The 21,299-nt window shown below is 70.9% G+C and overlaps 2 protein-coding genes across 4 annotated transcripts; one reads left to right on the forward strand and one right to left on the reverse strand.

Annotated features, from left to right (window-relative positions):
- Nucleotides 1-3,077: 3,077 nt before the first annotated feature.
- On the forward strand, nucleotides 3,078-11,414 carry PDE1B (phosphodiesterase 1B; the record flags this gene model as incomplete). The annotated part of the gene is made up of 14 exons (XM_084223618.1): nucleotides 3,078-3,208; nucleotides 5,693-5,806; nucleotides 5,895-6,080; nucleotides 7,027-7,093; nucleotides 7,532-7,648; nucleotides 8,423-8,563; nucleotides 9,097-9,197; nucleotides 9,700-9,825; nucleotides 9,916-10,017; nucleotides 10,096-10,216; nucleotides 10,290-10,371; nucleotides 10,471-10,597; nucleotides 10,689-10,819; nucleotides 11,323-11,414. The coding sequence occupies 14 exons, from the start codon at nucleotides 3,078-3,080 to the stop codon at nucleotides 11,412-11,414; spliced, it is 1,638 nt and encodes a 545-aa protein (XP_084079744.1).
- Nucleotides 11,415-13,726: 2,312 nt separating this feature from the next.
- PPP1R1A (protein phosphatase 1 regulatory inhibitor subunit 1A) lies at nucleotides 13,727-19,977 on the reverse strand. 3 transcript variants are annotated; one of them, XM_084223630.1, is made up of 7 exons: nucleotides 19,829-19,977; nucleotides 17,035-17,095; nucleotides 16,502-16,539; nucleotides 16,366-16,429; nucleotides 15,937-16,045; nucleotides 15,281-15,438; nucleotides 13,727-14,204 (listed from the first exon to the last, which is right to left on the reverse strand). In XM_084223630.1, exons 1-6 carry the CDS (start codon nucleotides 19,907-19,909, stop codon nucleotides 15,330-15,332), a joined length of 462 nt encoding a protein of 153 aa, XP_084079756.1. In that variant the 5' UTR covers nucleotides 19,910-19,977; the 3' UTR covers nucleotides 13,727-14,204; nucleotides 15,281-15,329. The 3 variants fall into 3 exon arrangements, with proteins under 3 accessions (XP_084079756.1, XP_084079754.1, XP_084079755.1); XM_084223628.1 differs by having other exon boundaries at nucleotides 15,937-16,083; XM_084223629.1 differs by having other exon boundaries at nucleotides 15,937-16,102.
- Between the last annotated feature and the right edge of the window lie 1,322 nt (nucleotides 19,978-21,299).

Genomic DNA, 21,299 nt, shown 5'->3' on the forward strand with positions numbered 1-21,299 from the left:
CGGGATGAGTCACCGGCAGCGGCGACAGCGCCCGCCGCGCCCCCCCGAGGACCCCCCCGTGACCGAGACCCCCCCCCCAAAAACCCGGCCTGGGGGGCGCCGAAAAAGCGCCCGGCAAAAACCGCCTTAAAACCAAAAAAAATTTAAAAAACCCCAAACCCCATAAAACAAAACCAAAAAAAAACCCCAAAAAATCCAAATCTTCCCCCCCCGAGGCGCGGGAGGTGCGGAGCGACCCCCCCGCCCCCCACCCCGCGCGCTCCCGGGGGGCTCGGCCGCCCCCTCCCCGCTCCCGGCACGGGTTGAATTCCCTTTAATTCCGTTTAATTCCATTTATTCCCGTTTATTTCAGGCTCGTCAATCACGAGCCCGGAGCGTTCCCGAACCCCCCCCCACCCCCCTTCCCTCCCCCCCCCGTTCCCTTCCCCGCTTTTGTCTCGCGCGCGCCCACGGACCCCCCCCGGGGCCGCCCCCACCCCAAAACTCTGCCCCTCCCCCCGCAAAGTTCCGCCGAAGTGAAGATTTGGGGCGTTCGTGAACCCCGAAATCCACCGGGGAGCCCCAAAACGAGCGGGGGGGGCTGGGGGGGCCCAACAGGAGCAGCTCGGGGGGCCCAAAAGCGATTTTGGGGCCCCAAAAGGAGGTGGAGACCCCCAAAAGGAGTCGGGGACCCCCAAAAGGAGGTGGAGACCCCCAAAATGAGTAGGGCAGCCCCGAAATCACTTTGAGGAACCCCGAGTTGATTTGAAGACCCCAGAATGAGTTGGAGGCCCCTAAAATCGGTTCGAGGACCCCCAAATCAGTCTGAGGAGCCCCAAATGGGTTTGAGACCCCCAAAATGAGTTGGAGGCCCCTAAAATCGGTTCAAGAAAGCCAAAATCCCTCTGAGGACCCCCGAAATCACTTTGAGGACCCCAAAATGAGTCGGGGGTCCCCCCCAGGAGGGGCTGGGGGAGCCCAAATTTGGGGTCTTGGCCCTCAAGGTGTCCCCGGTGGGGGCCCAGAGCCCCACGCCCCATCCGGGGGGCTCAGCCCGGGGGGGTCCCGTGGCTGCAAATCCGGGGACCCCCCTGGGGGAGCCCCCCCCATTTTGGGGGGGTGAAACAGAGGGACCCCCCCCAGAATCCGCCGCCGGAGGGGACAGGGGAGACCCTGGGGGTGGCGGGGCGGGGTTGGGGGGCCCGGGGGGGGCACTCCGGGGTGGGGGGCACCCAGGGGTGGGGGGGCTGACCCGCCCCCCCGCGGAGCCGAGGTGGGCGCCGCTCCCACCCACGGCGTTACATAAAGGCTGATTGACATCCTCGGGGGCCGCGCTCGGCGCCTGCCGGGGAGGCTGCGGGGGGGCCCCGCACCCCAAACCCCCCCCGGGCCTGCCCGAGACCCCCTGGGTCGGCCCTGGGGTTCCCGCACCCCAAACCCCCCCATGGCCGGCCCTGAGACCCCCCCCCCCCCCCCAGTCAGCCCTGAGACCACCCGGGATGGCCCCAGACCCCCCCCGCCGCCCCCGAGACCCCCCCCGGGCCACCCTGAGACCCCCCCGGGTCACCCTGAGACCCCCCAGGTCACCCTGAGACCCCCCCGGGGAGCCCTGAGGTCTCCGCACCCCAAACCCCCCCTGGGCCGGCCCCGAGACCCCCCCAGACCATCTCTGAGACCCCCCCGGGCCGGCAGCGCCCCCGAGGGGCTCCAGGGGGTTTGGGGGGGCTCGGGGGGGGGCAGGGGGTGTGGGGGGGTCTCCTCGAGCTCCAGGTGCTCCCCCCAGCCCAGGTGAGGGGGTTTGGGTACGACCTGCGATAATTTGGGGGGAGGGCTGCTGACCCCCCCCCCCGAGGGGAGGGGACAGAGGGTCGGGGGGCGACGGGGCTGAGGGGCACGGGGGGGGCTGGGGGTCGCACAGGGAGGGTCGGGGGGGTCACGGGGGGCTCTGACCCCTCCCAAACCCAGGGGCGCCCCCACAACCCGCGGGGGTCCCGGGGCACCTGCCCCTCCCCCTTTGCCCCCGCGGATCCCGGGGGTCCTGACCCCCCCCTCCCCCCCCGGTGGTTTCAGGAGGTTTTGGGGTCCCCCCGGTTGGGGCACAGCCCCAGAGGGGTCCCGGCTGCCCCCCGGGGGTCCCTCCCCTCCCCCAGCCCCCGGGGGGGTCCCGGGCCCCTCCCTCCCCTCGGAGGGTCCCGGGGCAGCCCCCCCTCCCCCCCGCGTTCCCCTGGGGGTCCCGGCGCCGCGCGGGGCTGGGCGGACCCCCCGATCCCGGCCCCCGCCCCCGGCTCCCCCCGCCCCGCCCCGCCCGCCGGTGCCGGTGCCGGTGCCGGTGCCGGCTCGGGGAAAGTTGCGGCGAGCCCCGGGCGGCGGAGGCAGCGCCGGTGGCCGCGGGGGACCGGGGCTCGGCGACACCGGGGCTCGGCGACACCGGGACTAGGCGACAGCGGCGGCACCGGCGGCACCGGCCGAGCATCCCCCGGTAGGAGCGCGCAGCATCCCCGGTGCCCCCGCCGGCGCTGCCCATCCCGGCGCTGCCCATCCCCGCTCCTCCGCTCCCCTCCCGGTCCTTCTTCCCCGGCTCCCTCCGGCCCCGGCGCTCCCGGTTCTCCGTCCCCGGTTCTCCGTCCCCCGTTCTCCATCCCCGGTTCTCCATCCTCGGTTCTCCATCCCCGGTTCCCCCAGCCCCGTTCTCCCCTCCCGGTTCTCCATTCCCGGCTCTCCGTTCCCGGCCTCTCCTCCCGGCTCTCCCCGGTTCTCCCCTGCCGGTGCTCCCACCCCCGGTGCCCGGATCCATCTTGGCTCCGGTGCTGCCTGCGCAGCCGCCGGCTACCGGGGGGCGGGGGGAGGCCGGGGCGGGGGGGCGGCCGCCGGGGCTGCGGCCGCTACCGGGGCCCGCAGGAGGCACCGGGAACCGGGGCCGGGGGAGCCGCCGGGGCCGCGGGGGCTCCGGGGTTACGGGAGGCGCCGGGAGCCGGGGCCGCGGGAGGCGCGGGGGGCTCCGGGAGGGACCGGGAGGGACCGGGGGGCAACGGGAAGGAGCCGGGGGCTGCCGGGGGGAGCCGGGCCGGGCTGAGCCGCGCTGCCGGCGCCCAGGGGCGATGGAGCCGCCGCGGAGCCTCCCGGGGCTGGAGCGGGAGCGCCCGGCGCTGGACGCGGCCGGAGGGTGCCCGTCCCCGCTGGACTCCAGGGCCGTGCCCGGCAGGAAGGTCTGGGTCAAGCTGCGGGCGCTGTGAGTGACCCCCCGGCCGCGGGACCCCCACCCCAAAGAGAGCCCCGGGGGACCCCCCGAGAGAGACACCCCAAACCCAGACAGCCCGACCCCAAAGAGAGAGACCCCAAAGAGAGAGAGACCCCAACCCCAAAGAGAGAGAGACCCCAACCCCAAAGAGAGAGAGACCCCCCCAAAGAGAGAGAGACCCCAACCCCAAAGAGAGAGAGACCCCCCCAAAGAGAGAGAGACCCCAACCCCAAAGAGAGAGAGACCCCAACCCCAAAGAGAGAGAGACCCCAACCCCAAAGAGAGAGAGAGACCCCCCCAAAGAGAGAGAGACCCCAACCCCAAAGAGAGAGAGACCCCAACCCCAAAGAGAGAGAGACCCCCCCCAAGGAGAGAGAGACCCCCCCCTAGAGCGGGACAGCCAAACCCCAAACTGGGACCCCCAAACCGGGACCCCTCAGACCCCAAGCTGGGACCCCCAAACCCCAAACTGGGACCCCAAAACTAGGACCCCCAAACCAGGACCCCTCAGACCCAAACTGGGACCCCCAAACTGGAACCCTTACACCCCAAACCAGGACCCCCAAACCCCAAACCGGGACCCCTCCAAACCCCAAACTGGGACCCCCCAAACCCCAGACCGAGACCCCCAAACCAGGATCCCCAAACCCCAAACTGGGACCCCCAAACTGGGACCCCCAAACCGGGACCCCCAAACTGGGACCCCCAAACCGGGACGCCCAAACTCCAAACCGGGACCCCCAAACTGGGACCCCCAAACCAGGACCCTCCCAAGCCTCCATTTGGGACCCCCTTGGGGACAGATTTGGGGGTCTCCTCGCCCCTCGTGGCACTCTGGGGGTGTCACCGCGGGGGGACAGAGGGCCCGGGGTGTCCCCAAGCCTGCGGGGACAGCGCAGGTGCCGCAGGTGCCACCTCCGTGTCACCGGTGCCCCCCGGGGGGGCTGCCGGGAGTGCCACCCCCTCACCTGCGCCGGGAGCTCACGTGGCCCCGCGCCCACCTGCGGCACGTGCGGCGCCCGGGGGGGGCGGGGGGGTCCCCGTGGGGCGGGGGCGGCCCGGGGGGCACCACGTGCGTGGGGACACGCGTGGGGACACGTGTGGGACACGGGGGGCGGGGGGGGACAGGCGTGGGACACACCTGGGCTGCGTGTGACACACCTGAGCGTGCCAGGGGACACGGGGGGGGACGCTCTGGGGGTGTCACACACGCTGCAGGGGGGGCTGTGGCACTCCGGGGGTGTCACACGTGTGTCCCCACGTGTCGCTCCCACAGGTGGGTGACCGTGTGTCCCCAAAGTGGGGGCGGCCCCCTCCTGGACCCCCCCCGGTGTCCCCCAGCATTCCTAGGGGCAGCGGCACCCGGGGGTGCCACCCTGTCACCCGTGGGGTGGCCCTGGGGACGTGGGGGTCACTGGCAGGGGGCACGGTGGCCCAGGGGGTGGCACCCGGCAGGGTGGCACAGCCCCACCCCCTTCCCTTGTCCCCACGAGTGACACGGGGGTCACCAAGGCTGGGGGCCGGGGGGTGGCTGTCCCCAAGGGGGGTCCCTGAGGGTCCCCCCGGGGGGGGCCGGGCGCAGGAAGGTGACAATCGCCGTCCCCAAGGTCACAGCAGCGCTGGTGACGTCTGTGCCCCCCCCGCTCCCCCCGGCCCCCCTCGCTGTCACCGTCACTGTCGCCGTGACCGGGGGACGTGGTGGCCCCTCCCCAGCGCGTGGCTCCGGTGACCGCGGCGGCCACACGGGTGTCCTTGTGCTGGCACGGGTGTGGGCAGGGTGGCAGCGCCCGTGTCCCCACGCTGTCACCACCCTGGGCCCCCCCATGCCACCCTCTGCCACCTGTGCCACCCCATGCCACCTGTATCACCCTCTGCCACCTGTGCCACCCCATGCCACCTGTATCACCCTGTGCCACCTGTGCCGCCCCGTGTCACCCGTGCCAGCCCTGCGGGGGCTGCGGGGGTGGCACTGCCCAGACAGGAGTCCCCCAATTCCCTGTCCCCTTCCTGTGACCCCCCTGTCCCCAATCCGGGGGGCCTGTCCCCTCTGTCCCTCGGGATCTCTAAGCCACTGTCCCCCACCGGGGCTGTCCCTTGGGGTCTCTGACACCCTGTCACCCTGTCCCTCGTGTCCCCTCTGTCCCTGGGGGTCAATGCCACCCTGTCCCCTCTGTCCCAGGGTATCCCAAGCCTGCTGTCCCCCCACGGGGCTGTCCCCGGGTGTCCCCAACCCGCTGTCCCCCCACTGCCGGGGGTCCCCACTGTCCCCTCTGTCCCCGGCTGTCCTCAACCCTGTCCCCCCGTTCCGGGGGTCCCCTCTGTCCCCGGCTGTCCCCAACCCTGTCCCCCCTGTTCCGGGGGTCCCCACTGTCCCCTCTGTCCCCGGCTGTCCCCAACCCTGTCCCCCCGTTCCGGGGGTCCCCGGCCGTCCCCAACCCTGTCCCCCCGTTGCGGGGGTGCCCCCCGCGCCCCCAGGCTCCGGTTCCTGGTCAAGCAGCTCGAGGCGGGCGAGGTGAGCGTGGAGGAGCTGAAGCGGAACCTGGAGTACGCGGCCTCGCTGCTCGAGGCCGTCTGCATCGACGAGACCAGGTGGGCAGGGGACACGCAGGGGACACGCGGGGGACACCGGGGGACAGCCGGGGACAGCCGGCAGCGCTGAGTGCCGCCGTGCCCCCAGGCAGGTGCTGGACACGGAGGACGAGCTGCGGGACATGGGCTCGGACGCGGCCGTGCCCTCCGAGGTGCGGGACTGGCTCGCCGCCACCTTCACGCAGCAGGCGCGGGCCAAGGGGCGCCGCGCCGAGGAGAAACCCAAATTCCGCAGCATCGTGCACGCCGTGCAGGCTGGCATCTTCGTGGAGAGGTGACAAAGGGGACACGGCCTGGGGACGCGGCGAGGGGGGCGTGGCAGGGACAGGGACGCAGCGAGAGGGGCATGGGGGGACAGGGACACAGCGAGGGGGGCACAGAGGGGACAGGGACACAGCGAGGGGGGCACAGAGGGGACAGGGACACACCGAGGGGGGCGCAGGGGACACAGCGAGGGGGGCACAGAGGGGAGAGGGACACAGCGAGGGGGGCATGGGGGGACAGGGACACAGCAAGGGGGGCACAAAGGGGACAGGGACACACCGAGGGGGGCATGGCAGGGACAGGGACACAGCGAGGGGGGCACAGAGGGGAGAGGGACACAGCGAGGGAGGCATGGCAGGGACAGGGACACAGCGAGGGGGGCACAGAGGGGACAGGGACACAGCGAGGGGGGCATGGGGGGACAGGGACACAGCGAGGGGGGCACAGAGGGGACAGGGACACAGCGAGGGGGGCATGGCAGGGACAGGGACACAGCGAGGGGGGCATGAGGGGACAGGGACACAGTGAGGGGGTCACCACTGGGTACACCCCGAGCAGGGCACAGAGGGGACAGGGACACACCGAGGGGGGCATGGGGGGACAGGGACACCCCGAGCAGGGCACAGAGGGGACAGGGACACCCCGAGCAGGGCACAGAGGGGACAGGGACACAGCGAGCAGGGCACAGAGGGGACACGGTGGGGACAGAGCTTGGGGGGGGATGTTTGAGTGTGGGAGGTGAGCTGAGGGCAGAGGGGTCCCCAAAACCCAGGGACTGTCCCCAGCCCCAGGTGGGTCCCCAAAACCCAGGAGGGTCCTTAGGACAAAGGCGGGTCCCCAGTGTGTCCCCGGGGGTGTCCCCAGCCCCAGCTCTGTAGCCAGGGGTGTCCCCAGGTCTGTCCCCAGCCCCGGGGGTCCCCAGCCCCCCCAGCCCCCCCAGCCCTGCCTCCCCCCAGGATGTTCCGCCGGACGTACACGGCCGTGGGGCCGAGCTACTCCTCCTCCGTCCTCAACTGCCTGAAGGTACTGGGGCACCCCAAACACCCCAAAAACACCCCAAAACCCCGGGGGGGAGGGGCTGGGAGGCGCTGGGAATGGCTGGGAGGCACTGGGAATAACTGGGAGGCACTGGGAAGAACTGGGAATCAATGGAATATCTGGGAATACCTGGGAATCAATGGGAATCAATCTCTGGGAATGGCTGGGAATCGCTGGAGTTTTACTGGGAATCTCTGGGAATCGCTGGGAATTTGGGAACAGCTGGGAATCGCTGGGAATTCGGGAATCTCTGGGAATCTCTGGGAGTCGCTGGGAATTGCTGGGAACAGCTGGGAATTGCGGGCTCCGCTGGGGTTTTGCTGGGCTTTGCTGGGAATTGCTGGGCACCCCTGGAGCGCCCGGCTGTCCCTGGGATTCCCGGTGTCCCCCAGTGTCCCCAGCGTGTCCCCGGTGTCCCCGCAGGGGCTGGACCAGTGGTGCTTTGACGTCTTCTCGCTGCACCGCGCGGCCGAGGAGCACTCGCTGCGCACCGTGGTGTTCGAGCTCTTCACCCGCCACAACCTCAACAGCCGCTTCAAGGTGCGCCCAAAATCCCCAAAATACCCCAAAATACCCCCAAATACCCCCCACAACCTCAACAGCCGCTTCAAGGTGTGCCCCAAATCCCCAAAATACCCCAAATACCCGCCACAACCTCAACAGCCGCTTCAAGGTGTGCCCGGGGCCCCAAAAAGTCCCCAAAATCCCCAAAATAGCCCCCGCAACCTCAACAGCCGCTTCAAGGTGTGCCCGGGGCCCCAAAATGTCCCCAAAATCCCCCAAATAGCCCCCACAACCTCAACAGCCGCTTCAAGGTGGGCCCCAAATCCCCAAAATACCCCAAAATACCCCCAAAATAGCTCCCACAACCTCAACAGCCGCTTCAAGGTGGGCCCCAAATCCCCCAAAATACCCCCAAAATAGCCCCCACAACCTCAACCGCCGCTTCAAGGCGTGCCCGGCACCCCAAAATCCACCAAAATCCCCCAAAATACCCCCAAATACCCCCCACAACCTCAACAGCCGCTTCAAGGTGTGCCCAGCACCCCAAAATCCCCCAAAATCTCCCCCAGCACCCTTGACAGGCACTTCAAGCTGTGACCCAACATCCAAAATCCTCCAAAACATCCCCCAAAACCCCCAAAACAGCCTCAAAGCCCTCCCAGGAACTCCAAACCCTTTCAAAACCCCCTGAGCTTCACCCCAGGACCCCCAAACTCCACCCTGGTACCCCCAACCTCCCCTTCAGGACCCCCGGGCTGCCCCTCGGGGACTGTCCCCCCCCCCGTGTCACCCCGATGTCCCCTCTGGCAGATCCCCGGCGCGTTCCTGACGTCGCTGCTGGAGGCGCTGGAGGGCGGCTACGGAAAGTTCCGGAACCCCTACCACAACCAGGTGCACGCGGCCGACGTCACCCAGACCGTGCACTGCTTCCTGCTGCGCACCGGCATGCTGGTACGGGGACACGGGGACACGGGGACAGCGCTGTCCCCAAGGCTGGCACCGCGCCCCCCGCCCGGCCCCACCGCCCCGCGCTGCTCGTTGCCATGGGAACGTCCCCAGGGTGGCACCGGGTGACACGCGTGGGGTGGCACTCGGAATGGGGCTGTCACACGTGGGGTGGCACCTGGCACATGTCTGTGCCCCACTGTCCCCAGCTGGCTGTCACACGTGGGGTGGCGCCTGGTGCATGTGCTGCCCGTTGTCCCCACGCGGCTGTCACGGCACACGCGGGGTGTCACACTCACGGTGGGGGTGGGCCTGTCCCCATCCCTGTCCCTGACTCGCTGTCCCATCCCTGTCCCCATCCCTGTCCCTGACTCGCTGTCCCATCCCTGTCCCCATCCCTGTCCCCATCCCTGTCCCTGACTCTCTGTCCCTGTCCCCGTCCCTGTCCCCATCCCTGTCTCTGACTGGCCGTCCCTGTCCCTGTCCCTGTCCCCATCCCCGTCCCTGACTGGCCGTCCCTGTCCCCTCCCTGTCCCCAGCACTGCCTGTCCGAGATCGAGCTCCTGGCCATCGTCTTCGCCGCCGCCATCCACGACTTCGAGCACACAGGGACAACGAACAGCTTCCACATCCAGACCAAGTGAGGGCACGGGGACAGGGACACGGCAGGGCGCGGGGGACATGGCACAGGGACATGGCATGGCACGGGGGACATGGCATGGTACAGGGGACATGGCACAGGTGGCACAACATGACACAGGGACACGGCATGGTACAGGGGACATGGCACAGGTGGCACGGCATGGCATGGGGGACACAGCACGGCACAGGTGGCACAACAGACGTGGCACAGCATGGCACAGCACAGGTGGCACAGCAGATGGGCACAGCACAGGTGACACGGCGTGGCTCGGGTGGCACGGCACAGCGTGGGTGGCACGGCGTGTCCCCAGCAGGGCTGCGGACCCATCCAGGGGACACCGTGGGGCACCTTGGGGACACCAGGGGAACGCTCAGGGCCACCCACCCACACAGCCAGGACACAGCCGTGCTGCCACCCAGGGCCACCCTAGCTGTGGGGGCCCTGTCCCCGTGCCCGGTGTCCCCAGGGTGTCCCCACGGTGTCCCCACGGTGTCCCCAGGTCGGACACCGCCATCCTGTACAACGACCGCTCGGTGCTGGAGAACCACCACATCAGCGCCGTGTTCCGCCTGATGCAGGACGAGGAGCTCAACATCTTCGTCAACCTCACCAAGGACGAGTTCGCGTAAGGTCCCTTTGCTGTCCCACTGCCGTCCCCTTGCCGTCCCCTCGCTGTCCCCGCGCTGTCCCCTGACCGTGTCCCCTCCCTCCCCAGCGAGCTGCGGGCGCTGGTCATCGAGATGGTCCTGGCCACCGACATGTCCTGCCACTTCCAGCAGGTCAAGTCCATGAAGACGGCGCTGCAGCAGCTGGAGAGGTGGGTGGGGGTGGCCCCCAGCTGTGTCCCCAGGGGTGGCAGGGTGGCTTTGGGGACAATCTGGGCCCTTGTCCCCAGGCTGGACAAGTCCAAGGTGCTGTCGCTGCTGCTGCACGCGGCCGACATCAGCCACCCCACCAAGCAGTGGGCGGTGCACAGCCGCTGGACCAAGGCCCTCATGGAGGAGTTCTTCCGGCAGGTAGGGCCGGGGCCGGGGGGGGGACGCGGGGGACACCCCGTGGGGACACCACCGATGTCCCTTGCCTTGCCAGGGGGACAAGGAGGCCGAGCTGGGGCTGCCCTTCTCGCCGCTCTGCGACCGCACCTCCACGCTGGTGGCCCAGTCGCAGATCGGTGAGTCCGGGCGAGGTCCCGTCCCCATCCTGTCCCCGTGCTGTCCCCACGCCGTCCCCGGTGTGTCCCCAGCAACGCCGTGTCCCCTCCTGTCCCCAGGCTTCATCGACTTCATCGTGGAGCCGACGTTCTCGGTGCTCACCGACGTGGCCGAGAAGTTGGTGACGCCGCTGGCCGAGGACGGCTCCAAGGCCAAGGGCAACCCCGCGGCCACCCAGCAGCCCAGGTGGGCGTCCCCGTCCCCGTCCCCAGGGTTCGTGCCCGGTGCTGGCAGCAGTGGCCCTGGCCCGCTGCCAGCTGTCCCCGTTGTCCCCCAGCTCGCAGTGGCGGCAGCCATCCCTGGACGAGCACCTGGAGGACATCAAAGCCGACCTGGCCGGGTTCCGCTCCACCTGGACCAAGCACATCCAGGAGAACAAGCAGAAGTGGAAGGAGAGGGCGGCCAGCGGTAGGGGACGGCCACCACGGCCATTATGGGCCACCACGGCCACCATGGTCACTGCAGCCACCACGGCCATTATGAGCCACCAAGGCCACCATGGCCACCGTGGCCACCATGGTCACTACGGCCACCACAGCCATTATGGGCCACCACGGCCATTTATGGGCCACCATGGCCACTATGGCCACCACGGCCATTATGGGCCGCCAAGGCCACCATGGTCACCATGGCCACCACGGCCATTATGGGCCACCAAGGCCACCAAGGCCACCATGGTCACTACGGCCACCGTGGCCACCATGGCCACCATGGTCACTACGGCCACCGTGGCCACCATGGCCACCACGGCCACCATGGCCACCAGGGAGGGGCTGGGGACCACTATGAACTGCTCAGGGCCAGCTCTGTCCCAGTGTCTCCAGACGGGCAGGTGGCACAAACACGGTGCAGGTGGCCCCGGGCTGCCTGGGGGGTGGCCCCGGTGACCCTGGTGACCCGTGTCCCCCCAGGCATCACCAACCAGGCATCCATCGATGAGCTGTCCCCGTGCGAGGAGCCCGCGGCCACCGGGACCCACAGCGAGAACGGGGACGTGGAATAGCGGGGGGAGGAGCCAGGTGGGGACACCGGGAAGGGGCGGGGACACCGGGAGGGGGCGGGGACACCGGGAGGGGGCGGAGACACCGGGAGGAGAGAGGTGGGGACACCGGCAGGGGGCGGAGACACCGGGAGAAGGGGTGGGGATACCGGGAAAGGGGCGGGGACACCGGCAGGGGGCGGGGACAGTGGGAGGAGCCAGGTGGGGACACCGGGAAGGGGCGGGGACACGGCGGTGACTGTCCCCTCCCGGCAGGTCCTTGTCCGGCCGAGTGACACCGTCTCGTGTTCGATGCCATCGAGTTCAGCACCATCCGCGGGGCAGGAGCGCCCGGGGCCGGGCTCGGATCGGTGTCACCGCTGTGCCAGGCCCGGTGTCACCGCTGTGCCAGGCCCGGTGTCACCCCTGTGCCAGCCCTGGTGTCACCCCTGTGCCAGGCCTGGTGTCACCACCATGCCAGGACCGGTGTCACCGCCGTGCCAGGCCTGGTGTCACCGCCGTGCCAGGCCTGGTGTCACCGCCATGCGAGGCCTGGTATCACTGCTGTGCCAGGCCTGGTGTCACCCCTGTGCCAGGCCCGGTGTCACCTCCATGCCAGGTCTGGTGTCACCGCTGTGCCAGGGGCCCCCCGGGCTGTCCCCTCTGTCCCGGTGCCACCGGTCCCTCACTGCCACCCCCGGCCCCCCGCCGGGTCGGTCCTTTGGGATTTTTAAAAACGCTTTTCCCACTCGGGAGGGGCTGGGCCGGGGACGGTGGCACTGGGGACAGCCAGGGGGGACACGCTGGGGACAGCCGAGGGGGACACACTGGGGACAGCCAGGGGGACACGCTGTCACCGACAGGGCCACCAGGCTCCCCTTGGTGCCCGTGGGGTCTGGCTGGTGACACCGTGAGGGTGGCACTGTGCCCTGTCCTCATCCCACCCAGGGACAGGGACAGGGACAGGAGAGGGGACAGGAACGGGGACAGGGACAGGGATGGGGACCGGGATGGGGACAGGGACAGGACAGGGACAGGGACTGGGACAGGGACAGGGACTGGGACAGGGACAGGGACGGGGACAGGGACAGGGACAGGGACAGGACAGGGACAGGGACAGGGACAGGGACAGGGAGGTCCCATCCGGCTCGGCGCGGGTGGCCCTGGGGACAGGGACGGATCCCGCTCCAGTGTCCCCCAGCTCTGACGCGTCCCTGGAATGTCCCCGCTCCCTGTGACATCCCGGGAGAGCTCGGGAATGTCCGGGAATGTTCCGGAATGCTCCCACACCCCCGGCCCAGCCACTTCCTCCAGCTCCGGTGAGGCCCGGGAATCCCGGAATGTTCCAGAATCCCGGCTCTGGGAATGTTCCAGGATCCCGGATCCACCCTCGGGAATGTCCCAGGACCCTGGATCAAGGCTTGGGAATGTTCCAGAATCCCGGATCTGGGAATGTCCCAGGACCCTGGATCAAGGCTTGGGAATGTTCCAGAATCCCGGATCTGGGAATGTCCCAGGACCCTAGATCAAGCCTTGGGAACGTTCCAGAATCCCGGATCTGGGAATGTTCCAGAATCCCGGCTCTGGGAATGTCCCAGGACCCTGGATCAAGCCTTGGGAATGTTCCAGAATCCCGGACCCGCTGCCCCTCGAGCACCCCCTGCCATCCCGGACTCCCGGGATGCCCCGCCCCCCGGGAATGTTCGGGAACGTCCCGGGAATGCTCAGGAATGTTCGGGAACGCCCGGACCGCCCCCCCCCCCAGCCCCTCCCGCTCCGGCCCCGGCCCCGCCCCGCCCCGCCCCCCCCGTGTTTGTATTTTTGTACCCCGTGTCCCCCCCCGTGTCCCCTCCGTGTCCCCTCCGTGTCCCCCCTCGGTCACCGCTGGCAGAGCTCCCCCCCCCGCATGTGTCCCCCCCGCGCCGCCGCTAACGAGCAATTAATTAATTAATTAATGAGTTAATTAATAAACGCCGCCGCCACCACGGCCGCGCTCGGGCCATTGGGGGTCGGGGGGTGGGGGGGGCTGGGGGGGAAACTGGGGGGGGCGGAATTTGGGGAGGGGGCGGAACCCGGGAATGGGGGGGGGCCCCCAAGGGGGATCCTGGACCCCCCCTCCCCCACCCCAGCACCCAAAAGGGGCTTTGGAGACCCCCCTCAGCACCCAAAAGGGGGTCCTGGAGCCCCCCCCCACCCAAAAGGGGGTCCTGGAGCCCCCCCCCCCCCCAAAAGGGGGTCCCCCCCCCACGGCGCGGCCCAAGCAGGAGGCGGGGGGGGAAAGGATCCCTTTAATTCCGGCTGGGGGGGGTCCCCGCGCCCCCCCCGTGTCCGTGTGCACGCGGTGTCCCTGTCCCCTCCCCGTGTCCCCTCCCCGTGCTCAGGTGTCCCCCCCAGGTGTGCACAGGTGGGGGCGGGGGCAGGGGACACCCCGGGGGTGGCCGTGAGGGGCGGGGCTGCGCCGTGTCCCCAGTGTCACCTGCCCTGAGGACCCTCGGGGCTGGCAGTGGGGGGGGGGGCACGCAGGGTGTCATCAGTGTCCCCGGTGTCACCCAAGGGTGGCAGTGGGGGGTGGGGGGGTGCGTGGCACGTGTCACCTGCCCTGAGGTCCCCAGGGGGAGGGGACAGCTCTGGCGTTGTCCCCAGACCCCCCCCCCCCCCGCCCCCCAGTGGGGACTTGCCCGTGGGAATAAAATAAAATAAAATAAATTAAATAAAAATAAAATAAAATCCCCAAAGAACTCTGGGCAGCCCCGAAATCTTAGAAAATGGAATAAAAAAATCTGCTGTGCTGGCGTCCGGCTGCTGCGGCCACACCTGGGGACAAGGGACAGGGACAGCGCTGGCCACCGGGGGAGGGGACACCGCTGTCCCTGTGCCAGCAGGGCCACCCTGGCCCGGCACTGCCCCTGTCCCTGCAGAGCGCTGGGGTGTGTCCCAGTGACACGCCAGTGACATCCCAGTGCCTCCCCAGTGACACGCCAGTGCCACCCCAGTGCCATCCCAGTGACACGCCAGTGCCACCCCAGTGCCACCCCAGTGCCACCCCAGTGACACCCCAGTGACATCCCAATGTCCCAGTGCCACCCCAGTGCCACCCCAGTGCCACCCCAGTGCCATCCCAGTGACACGCCAGTGCCACCCCAGTGACATCCCAATGTCCCAGTGCCACCCCAGTGCCACCCCAGTGACATCCCAGTGACATCCCAGTGATCCAGTGCCACCCTGGTGTCCCCAATGCCCCCAATGCCCCCACTGTCCCCAGTGTGCCCCAGTGTGTCCCCAGCACCCCCCAATGTCCCCAGTGTGTCCCCAGTGTGTCCCCAGTGTCCCCAGTGTGTCCCCCCCTGTCCCCCGGTGTCCCCAGTGTCCCCAGTGTGTCCCCAGTGTCCCCAGTGTGTCCCCAGTGTCCCCAGTGTCCCCAGGCCGTACCTAGTGGCCGCTGCCCGCGCTGTCCCCAGTGTCCCCAGTGTCCCCAGTGTCCCAGTGTGTCCCCAATGTCCCCAGTGTCCCCAGTGTCCCCAGTGTCCCCAGGCCGTACCTAGTGGCCGCTGCCCGCACTGTCCCCAGTGTCCCCAGTGTCCCCAGTGTCCCCAGTGTCCCAGTGTGTCCCCAATGTCCCCAGTGTCCCCAGTGTCCCCAGTGTCCCCAGTGTCCCCAGTGTGTCCCCAGTGTGTCCCCAATGTCCCCAGTGTCCCCAGGCCGTACCTAGTGGCCGCTGCCCGCGCTGTCCCCAGTGTGTCCCCAGTGTGTCCCCAGTGTCCCCAGTGTCCCCAGGCCGTACCTAGTGGCCGCTGCCCGTGCTGTCCCCAGTGTCCCCAGTGTCCCCAGTGTCCCCAGTGTCCCAGTGTGTCCCCAGTGTCCCCAGTGTCCCCAGTGTCCCCAGGCCGTACCTAGTGGCCGCTGCCCGCGCTGTCCCCAGGCTCTATATGGGTCCCGTCCTCAGCCCGGCTGCGCCGCACGGCCCCGGGGGTGCCGGCCCGGGGGGTCCCGGCCTGGGGGGTCCCGGCCTGGGGGGTCCCAGCCTGAGGAGTCCCATCCCCGGGGGTCCCTGTGGGTGTCAGAGCACAGGGGGTGACCTCAGAGCCCCCCAGTCACCCCTGTGTCCCCCAGCAGCGCCCCCAGTGCCCCTGTCCCCCCCAGTGCCCCCCCAGTGTCCCTGTCCCCCCAGTGCCGCCCAGTGTCCCCCCAGTGCCCCCCAGTGACTCCCAGTGCCCCTGTCCCCCCAGTGCCCCCCCGTGCCCCCCAGTACCCCCCCAGTGCCTCAGTGCCCCAGTGCCCCCCCGTGTCCCCCAGTACCCCCCAGTCCCCCCCCAGTGCCTCAGTGCCCCAGTGCCCCCCCGTGTCCCCCAGTACCCCCCCAGTCCCCCCCAGTGCCCCCCCGTGTCCCCCAGTCCCCCCCAGTGCCCCCCCAGTGACCCCCCCAGTCCCCCCCAGTGCCCCCCAGTGTCCCTGTCCCCCCCCAGTGCCCCCCCGGTGGCCCCCCAGTCCGTCCCAGTGCCCCCAGTCCCTCCCAGTGCCCCCAGTGCCCCCCGCGCCCCCCACTCACGGTGGCCGCCCGGGGCCGCGCCGGGGCCGTGCCGGTGCTCGGGCTCGGGGTCGCCGCGGTGGCAGCGGGCGGTGGCCGCCCCCTCGTCGTCGTCGTCGCCGCCCTGCGCCTGCTTGCACAGGTGATGCTCCACCATCATCTGCAGCTCTGCCGGGCAGGGAGGGCGCTGGGGGGGCGCGGGGGGGCCCTGGTGACCGTCCCCACCCTCCCGGCGACACCGCCCGGGTGGCCTCGTGGTGGCGGGGAGGGAGGCCAGCGCGGGGGGGGGACATCCAGCCGTCCGTCCCCCGTGGTGTTGGGGACGCTGTCACCCCCCGTGCCCCCCGTGTCCCCCGTGCCCCCCCAGTGTCCCCCGTGTTCCCCCGTGCCCCCCCAGTGTCCCCCGTGTCCCCCAGTGTCCCCCAGTGTCCCCGTGTCCCCCCCGTGTACCTTTCATGGTGGGGGTGCTGCGGGACACCTTCTTCCTCTGCCGGGGGGACATGGCCAGGCCGGACTGGGGGGACAGCGCGGCTCAGGGGGGGTCCCCCGGGGGTCCCCCGCAGCCCCCCCGGGCAGTGTCACCTACCTTCAGCAGGGGGTTGGGCAGCCGGTCCTCGTCGATCTCTGGGGGGGCAGGAGGTCAGCGGGGGTGGGGGGGCCCACCCTGCACCCCCCGAGCTCAGCACGGGGTGGGGGGGCCCATCCTGCACCCCCGAGGTCAGCAAAGGGTGGGGGGGCTCATCCTGCACCCCCCGATGTCCATCCAGCCCCGCCGGGGGTCTCTGTCCCCTGGGGGTGTCGTGGGGACAGTGCCACCACCCCCACCCCCCCTCATTGTCGCAGGGATTGGGGTCCCACCTCCCTGCCGTGAGTGGGGGTCCTGAGAATCGGGGTGTGGGGGGGGTCCTGGAATGTGGGGGGGGGCCCTGAGTGTCATGTGGCGGTCGCTGAGCATTTTTGGGAGGTCCCTGATCATGTGGAGGGGTCTCTGCCCACGTTGGGGGGCTCTCTGAGCACCCTGGGGGGGTCCCTGAGCACCTTGGGGGGGTCCCTGAGCACTCTGGGGGTCCCTGGCTGGGCTGGGGCAGGGGGTGACGTGGGGACACCGCTGGGACCCACCTGGGGACGATTGGTCACTGCTCAGGACCAGGTTGGCCGGGGTCGGGCGGCGCCTCCGGATCTGGGGGGACAGAAGAGACGAGTGGGACCCCCGGACAGGGAACTGGGACCCCCGGACAGGGAACTGGGACTCTCAGACACAGAACTGGGACCCCCGACAGGGAACTGGGACCCCCGGCCGTGCCCCGGCCCCCCGGGCCCCGCTGGCCCTGTGCCCGCCGTGTCGCCGTGCCCGGGGTGGTGGCGGCCCCGCGGGGCCAGCGGCGGCCGGACGGACACACGGACACACGTGGCTTTTCCATCCCGGAGCTAATTATACCCGGCGGCGGGAAGCGCGTGGGGACAGCGGCGTGGGGACACCGCGGGGACAGCGGCGGGCCCTGCCCTTCCTCCGCGGCCCTGCCCTTGCCCAAGGTCACCCGGAGCCGCTCCGGCCCCGCCGCTGCCCTTCGGGGGCTTGGTGGCCGCGGAGTGGCCGCGGCGGGGGCGGCGGTGGCCGTGGGGACGGCGGTGGCCGTGGGGACGGCGGTGGCGGTGGGGACAGCGCTGACCCCGCGCCCCCTTTCCCCGCTGACCCAGTAACTGAGCGCCTCCGACAAGCGGATTTCCCAGCGAGGATTCCCTAATGAGGCGGGCTGCCTAATGAGATGCTGATGAGATGCTAATGAGGCGGGCGAGCGGCCAGGAGCCCCCCCCGCCCCTCCGCACCTCCCCCGGCCCCTGCCCACCCCCCCGGCCCCCGGCGCATCCTCCCGTGCCGGCCCCGTTGCCATGGAAACGCGGGCTGGATATTAACCGGAGATTAGCGGGAACCGGGAATCGCCGGGAATCGCCCCGGCCCCGCCGCGGACCCACGGCCGAGCCCCCCCACTTTGGGGTCGGGGTCCCCCCCGGCCCCCCCGCGATGGGGCTGGGAGGGTTTGGGGTCACCCCCAGACCCCGCAGCTCCGGGAGGGTCCCCGGGAAGCCGCGGCCCCCCCGGGACGCCGCAGCCCCACCGGAGCCTCCCGCGGGTGCGGGGCGAGGCCGAGCCCCCCCCGGCGCGACCCCCGGGGCGGGGATGGGGAGGGGACAGCGGTGCCACCTGCCCAAGGTGACCCGGGTGGAGCCGGACCCCCGCTGAGCCCCCCCCTCATTCCGGGGGTCCGGGGCGGGCAGGGGGATCCCGGCGATGCTCCGGGGAGGGGATGCGCCGGTCCTCCCCCCCACCCGCTCCCTCCCTCCCTCCTCCCCTCCCTCTTCCCTCCTCCATCCTCCATCCCTCCTCCATCCCTCCATCCCCGCTCCCTCCCGGCGCTATTTTTAGATCAATCTCCAGCATCGATTAAGGAGCGCGGCGCGATCCGGGGGCAGCCGGGACGGGGCCAACACCGGCACCGGCAGCGGCACCGGCAGCGGGCACCGGCACCGGCAGCGGCACCGGCACCGGCACCGGGAGGGGCCCGGCCCGGCCCGGCTCGGCTCGGCACGGCCGGGCAAAACCCCCCGGGATTGTCCCCGCGGCCTCGGGGGGACTTGGGGACACGGGCAGGGGGACAGGACAAAGGCCTGGGCCGGGCCTGGCACCCAGGGGGGCAAACGGGGGGCAAAACGGGGGGGCAGCCAGGGGGCAAACGGGGGGGGGCTCCGCTGGGATGGGGGTCAGGGGCTGCCCGACCTGCGGGGGGACACGGGGGGGACAAGGTCCTTCGGGAGGGTGGGGCCGAACAGATTTGGGGATGGCCCCGCAGGACGCGGGGACACCGCGGTGCCACCCGGAGAGGGGTGGCACGGCCGAGGCCCCCGTCACTGCGAGGGGCACCCCAGAAAGAGGAGCCGGCAGGGGACATCGGCAGCGTCACCTGCTGCCACCGCACGGGGCCGGGGTCACCCCCACCCCAGGGCCCGGAGAGGCGCCGGGTGAGACCCCCGGGAGGGGAAACTGAGGCAGGGCAGGGCAGGGGGTGCCCGGGGCAGGGCAGTGCCCGAGCCCCCGAGCCGGCTGTGGTGGGGACGGGGCTGGGGGTGCCCCTTGCTGGGTGCTGGGGGGGTCGTGCCCACCGGCCTGCTCTCCCCCTCCCTCTTGGGGACCCCCAACTCTCCCTCTCCCTCCTGGGGACCCCACGCTGCTGGCCCCGAGCCGGGTGGTGGCCCCAGATGGGCACAGTCGGTGACAGTGCCACGCTCGCCCCCGCTCCGCTGGCACCGGGGGGATCCTGGCCCCCCACCCCCAGGACTCCCGGCTGGGGGGACACGGTAGGGACCCCCCTCTTCTCCTCACACCCCTCAAGCCCCCGCGGGAGATGTGGGGCCGAGGGGCCCCCGGAACCCCTCTGTCCCCTGCAGCCCCCGGGGAGGTGGCAGGAGGGGCTCGGGGTGCCCGGGGGGTCCCGGCCGTGTCCCCGCCGGGTCTCCCCGTGCCCGGGGCCGTTCCGGGACCGGCCCTGCCGGGAGCAGGGGCTGGGCAGGGGCTTCAGGGGCTGGGGGGTCCCGGGGGGTCCCGGGGCGGCCCCGGTGGCGTCGCGCAGAGCCGGCACATGGCCCTGGCACCGTCACCCCCCGCCCCACGGCCCCGCGGGGCTCCGGGGACAGCGGCGGCCGCTCCGCGGGGGTGGCCCCGGGACCGGCGGCTGCACCCTCCTGTCGCCGCTGTCCCCGCGTCACCCCCGGCCCCGGCGCTGCCACCCCCGCCCGGGCCGTGCCCCTGCCGTGCCCGCAGCCCCCCGGAGCCCCCCCGACTCGCTGCTCCGCGCGGCCCCGCGACCCCCCCGGGTCCCCCCGGTGTCCCCCCGGTGTCCCCCCGGTGTCCCCGCACCTGCTCGGCCGCCTCCGGGTCCAGGTGCGGCTCCAGCAGCGGGACCGTGAACTGGATCTTGCGGGGGCTGTTGGGCTCCATCGCGGGCGCGGCGGCTCCGGCGGCTCCGGCGGCTCCGAGCGGCCGCGCCCCGGCCACGCCCCGGCCACGCCCCGGCCACGCCCCGCGGAGGCCACGCCTCGCCCCGGGCCCCGCGCGCGGGACAAGGGGATGGACAACTGGACACGGGGACAGGGCTTGGGACACCGGGACGGACCCGGGGACAGACACAGGGACACGGGGACAGACACGGGGACATGGGGAGGGACACAGGGAACACGGACAGACACAGGAACAGACACAGGGACATGAGGAGGGACACACGGACAGAGTCAGGAGAGTGGGACAGAGCCTGGGACACTGAGACAGACACAGGGACGTGAGGAGGGACACACGGACACGGGAATGGACGCACTGAGCTGGGACACGAAGACAGACACAGGGACACGGGGACAGACAGAGGGACATGGGGACAAACACAGGGACGGACACACAGGGGGACCCTGGGGCACAGGGACAGAAAAACAGACACAAGGACAGACTCAGGGACGCTGAGACAGACATGGGGACATGAGGACGGACAGACAGGCCCTGGGACAGACACACAGACTGTGGGGGGGACATGGGACAGGAACAGGGACAGGGACAGGGACGGGGACAGGGAGGGGGACAGGGACAGGGACAGGGACAGGGACAGGGACAGGGACAGGGACAGGGACAGGGAGGGGGACAGGGACAGGGACAGGGACAGGGACAGGGATGGGACAGGGACAGGACCTCCCCCCGCAGTCAGGGACAGGGGCAGTCCCACCATGGATCCCCCCCCGGCTCCAGGACAAGGGGACAAGGCCAGCACTTGGGGACTGTCCCAGCAGAGCCCGGACAGCCCAAAAAACCCCAAAAAGGCCAATTTAGGATTGGAGGGGGGGGCACAGCGTGGGCTGGGGGTGTCCCCAATCCTCTGTCCTGGGGGTGCAGTGTCCCCACAGCCCCATGTACCCCCCAGTGACACCCCCAGGGGTTTGGGGGGGTTGGGGGTGCGGGGCCTGGGGGATTCCGGGCCGGGGGGGGGTGGGGGTGCGGGGCCGGGGGATTCTGGGCCGGGGTGTTGGGGGTGCGGGGCCGGGGGGTTGGAGGTGCGGGGCCCGGGTGCTGGGGGTGCGGGACCGGGGGGTTGGGGGCCGGGGGTTTGGGGTTGCGGGGCCGGGGGGTTCCCGGCCGGGGGGGGTTGGGGGTGCAGGCCCGGGGGTCTGGGGGTGCGGGGCCGGGGTGTTGCGGGTTCCGGGCCCGGGGGTTGGGGTTCCGGCCCCGGGGGTTGGGGGCCGGGCGCCCCCCCGGCGCAGCCATGAGTGCGTGTCCCATCACTTATTCATGGAGCCGGAGCCCGGGCGGCTGCCGGGATCTGCCGGCAGGAATCCGCTAAGTAGGTCAG

Source organism: Fringilla coelebs (assembly GCF_963513975.1).
Source record: "Fringilla coelebs genome assembly, chromosome: 30".
Classification (NCBI taxonomy): Eukaryota; Metazoa; Chordata; class Aves; order Passeriformes; family Fringillidae; genus Fringilla; species Fringilla coelebs.

Excerpts from the sequence above, each read along its gene's own strand:
- PPP1R1A (XM_084223628.1), bottom strand. The coding sequence starts at position 19,909 with ATGGAGCCCAACAGCCCCCGCAAGATCCAGTTCACGGTCCCGCTGCTG. Across the intron at positions 17,096-19,828 it reads ACCCGGAGGCGGCCGAGCAG|ATCCGGAGGCGCCGCCCGAC; the intron begins GTGCGGGGACAC and ends CTGTCCCCCCAG. Across the intron at positions 16,430-16,501 it reads TGCCCAACCCCCTGCTGAAG|TCCGGCCTGGCCATGTCCCC; the intron begins GTAGGTGACACT and ends CTGTCCCCCCAG.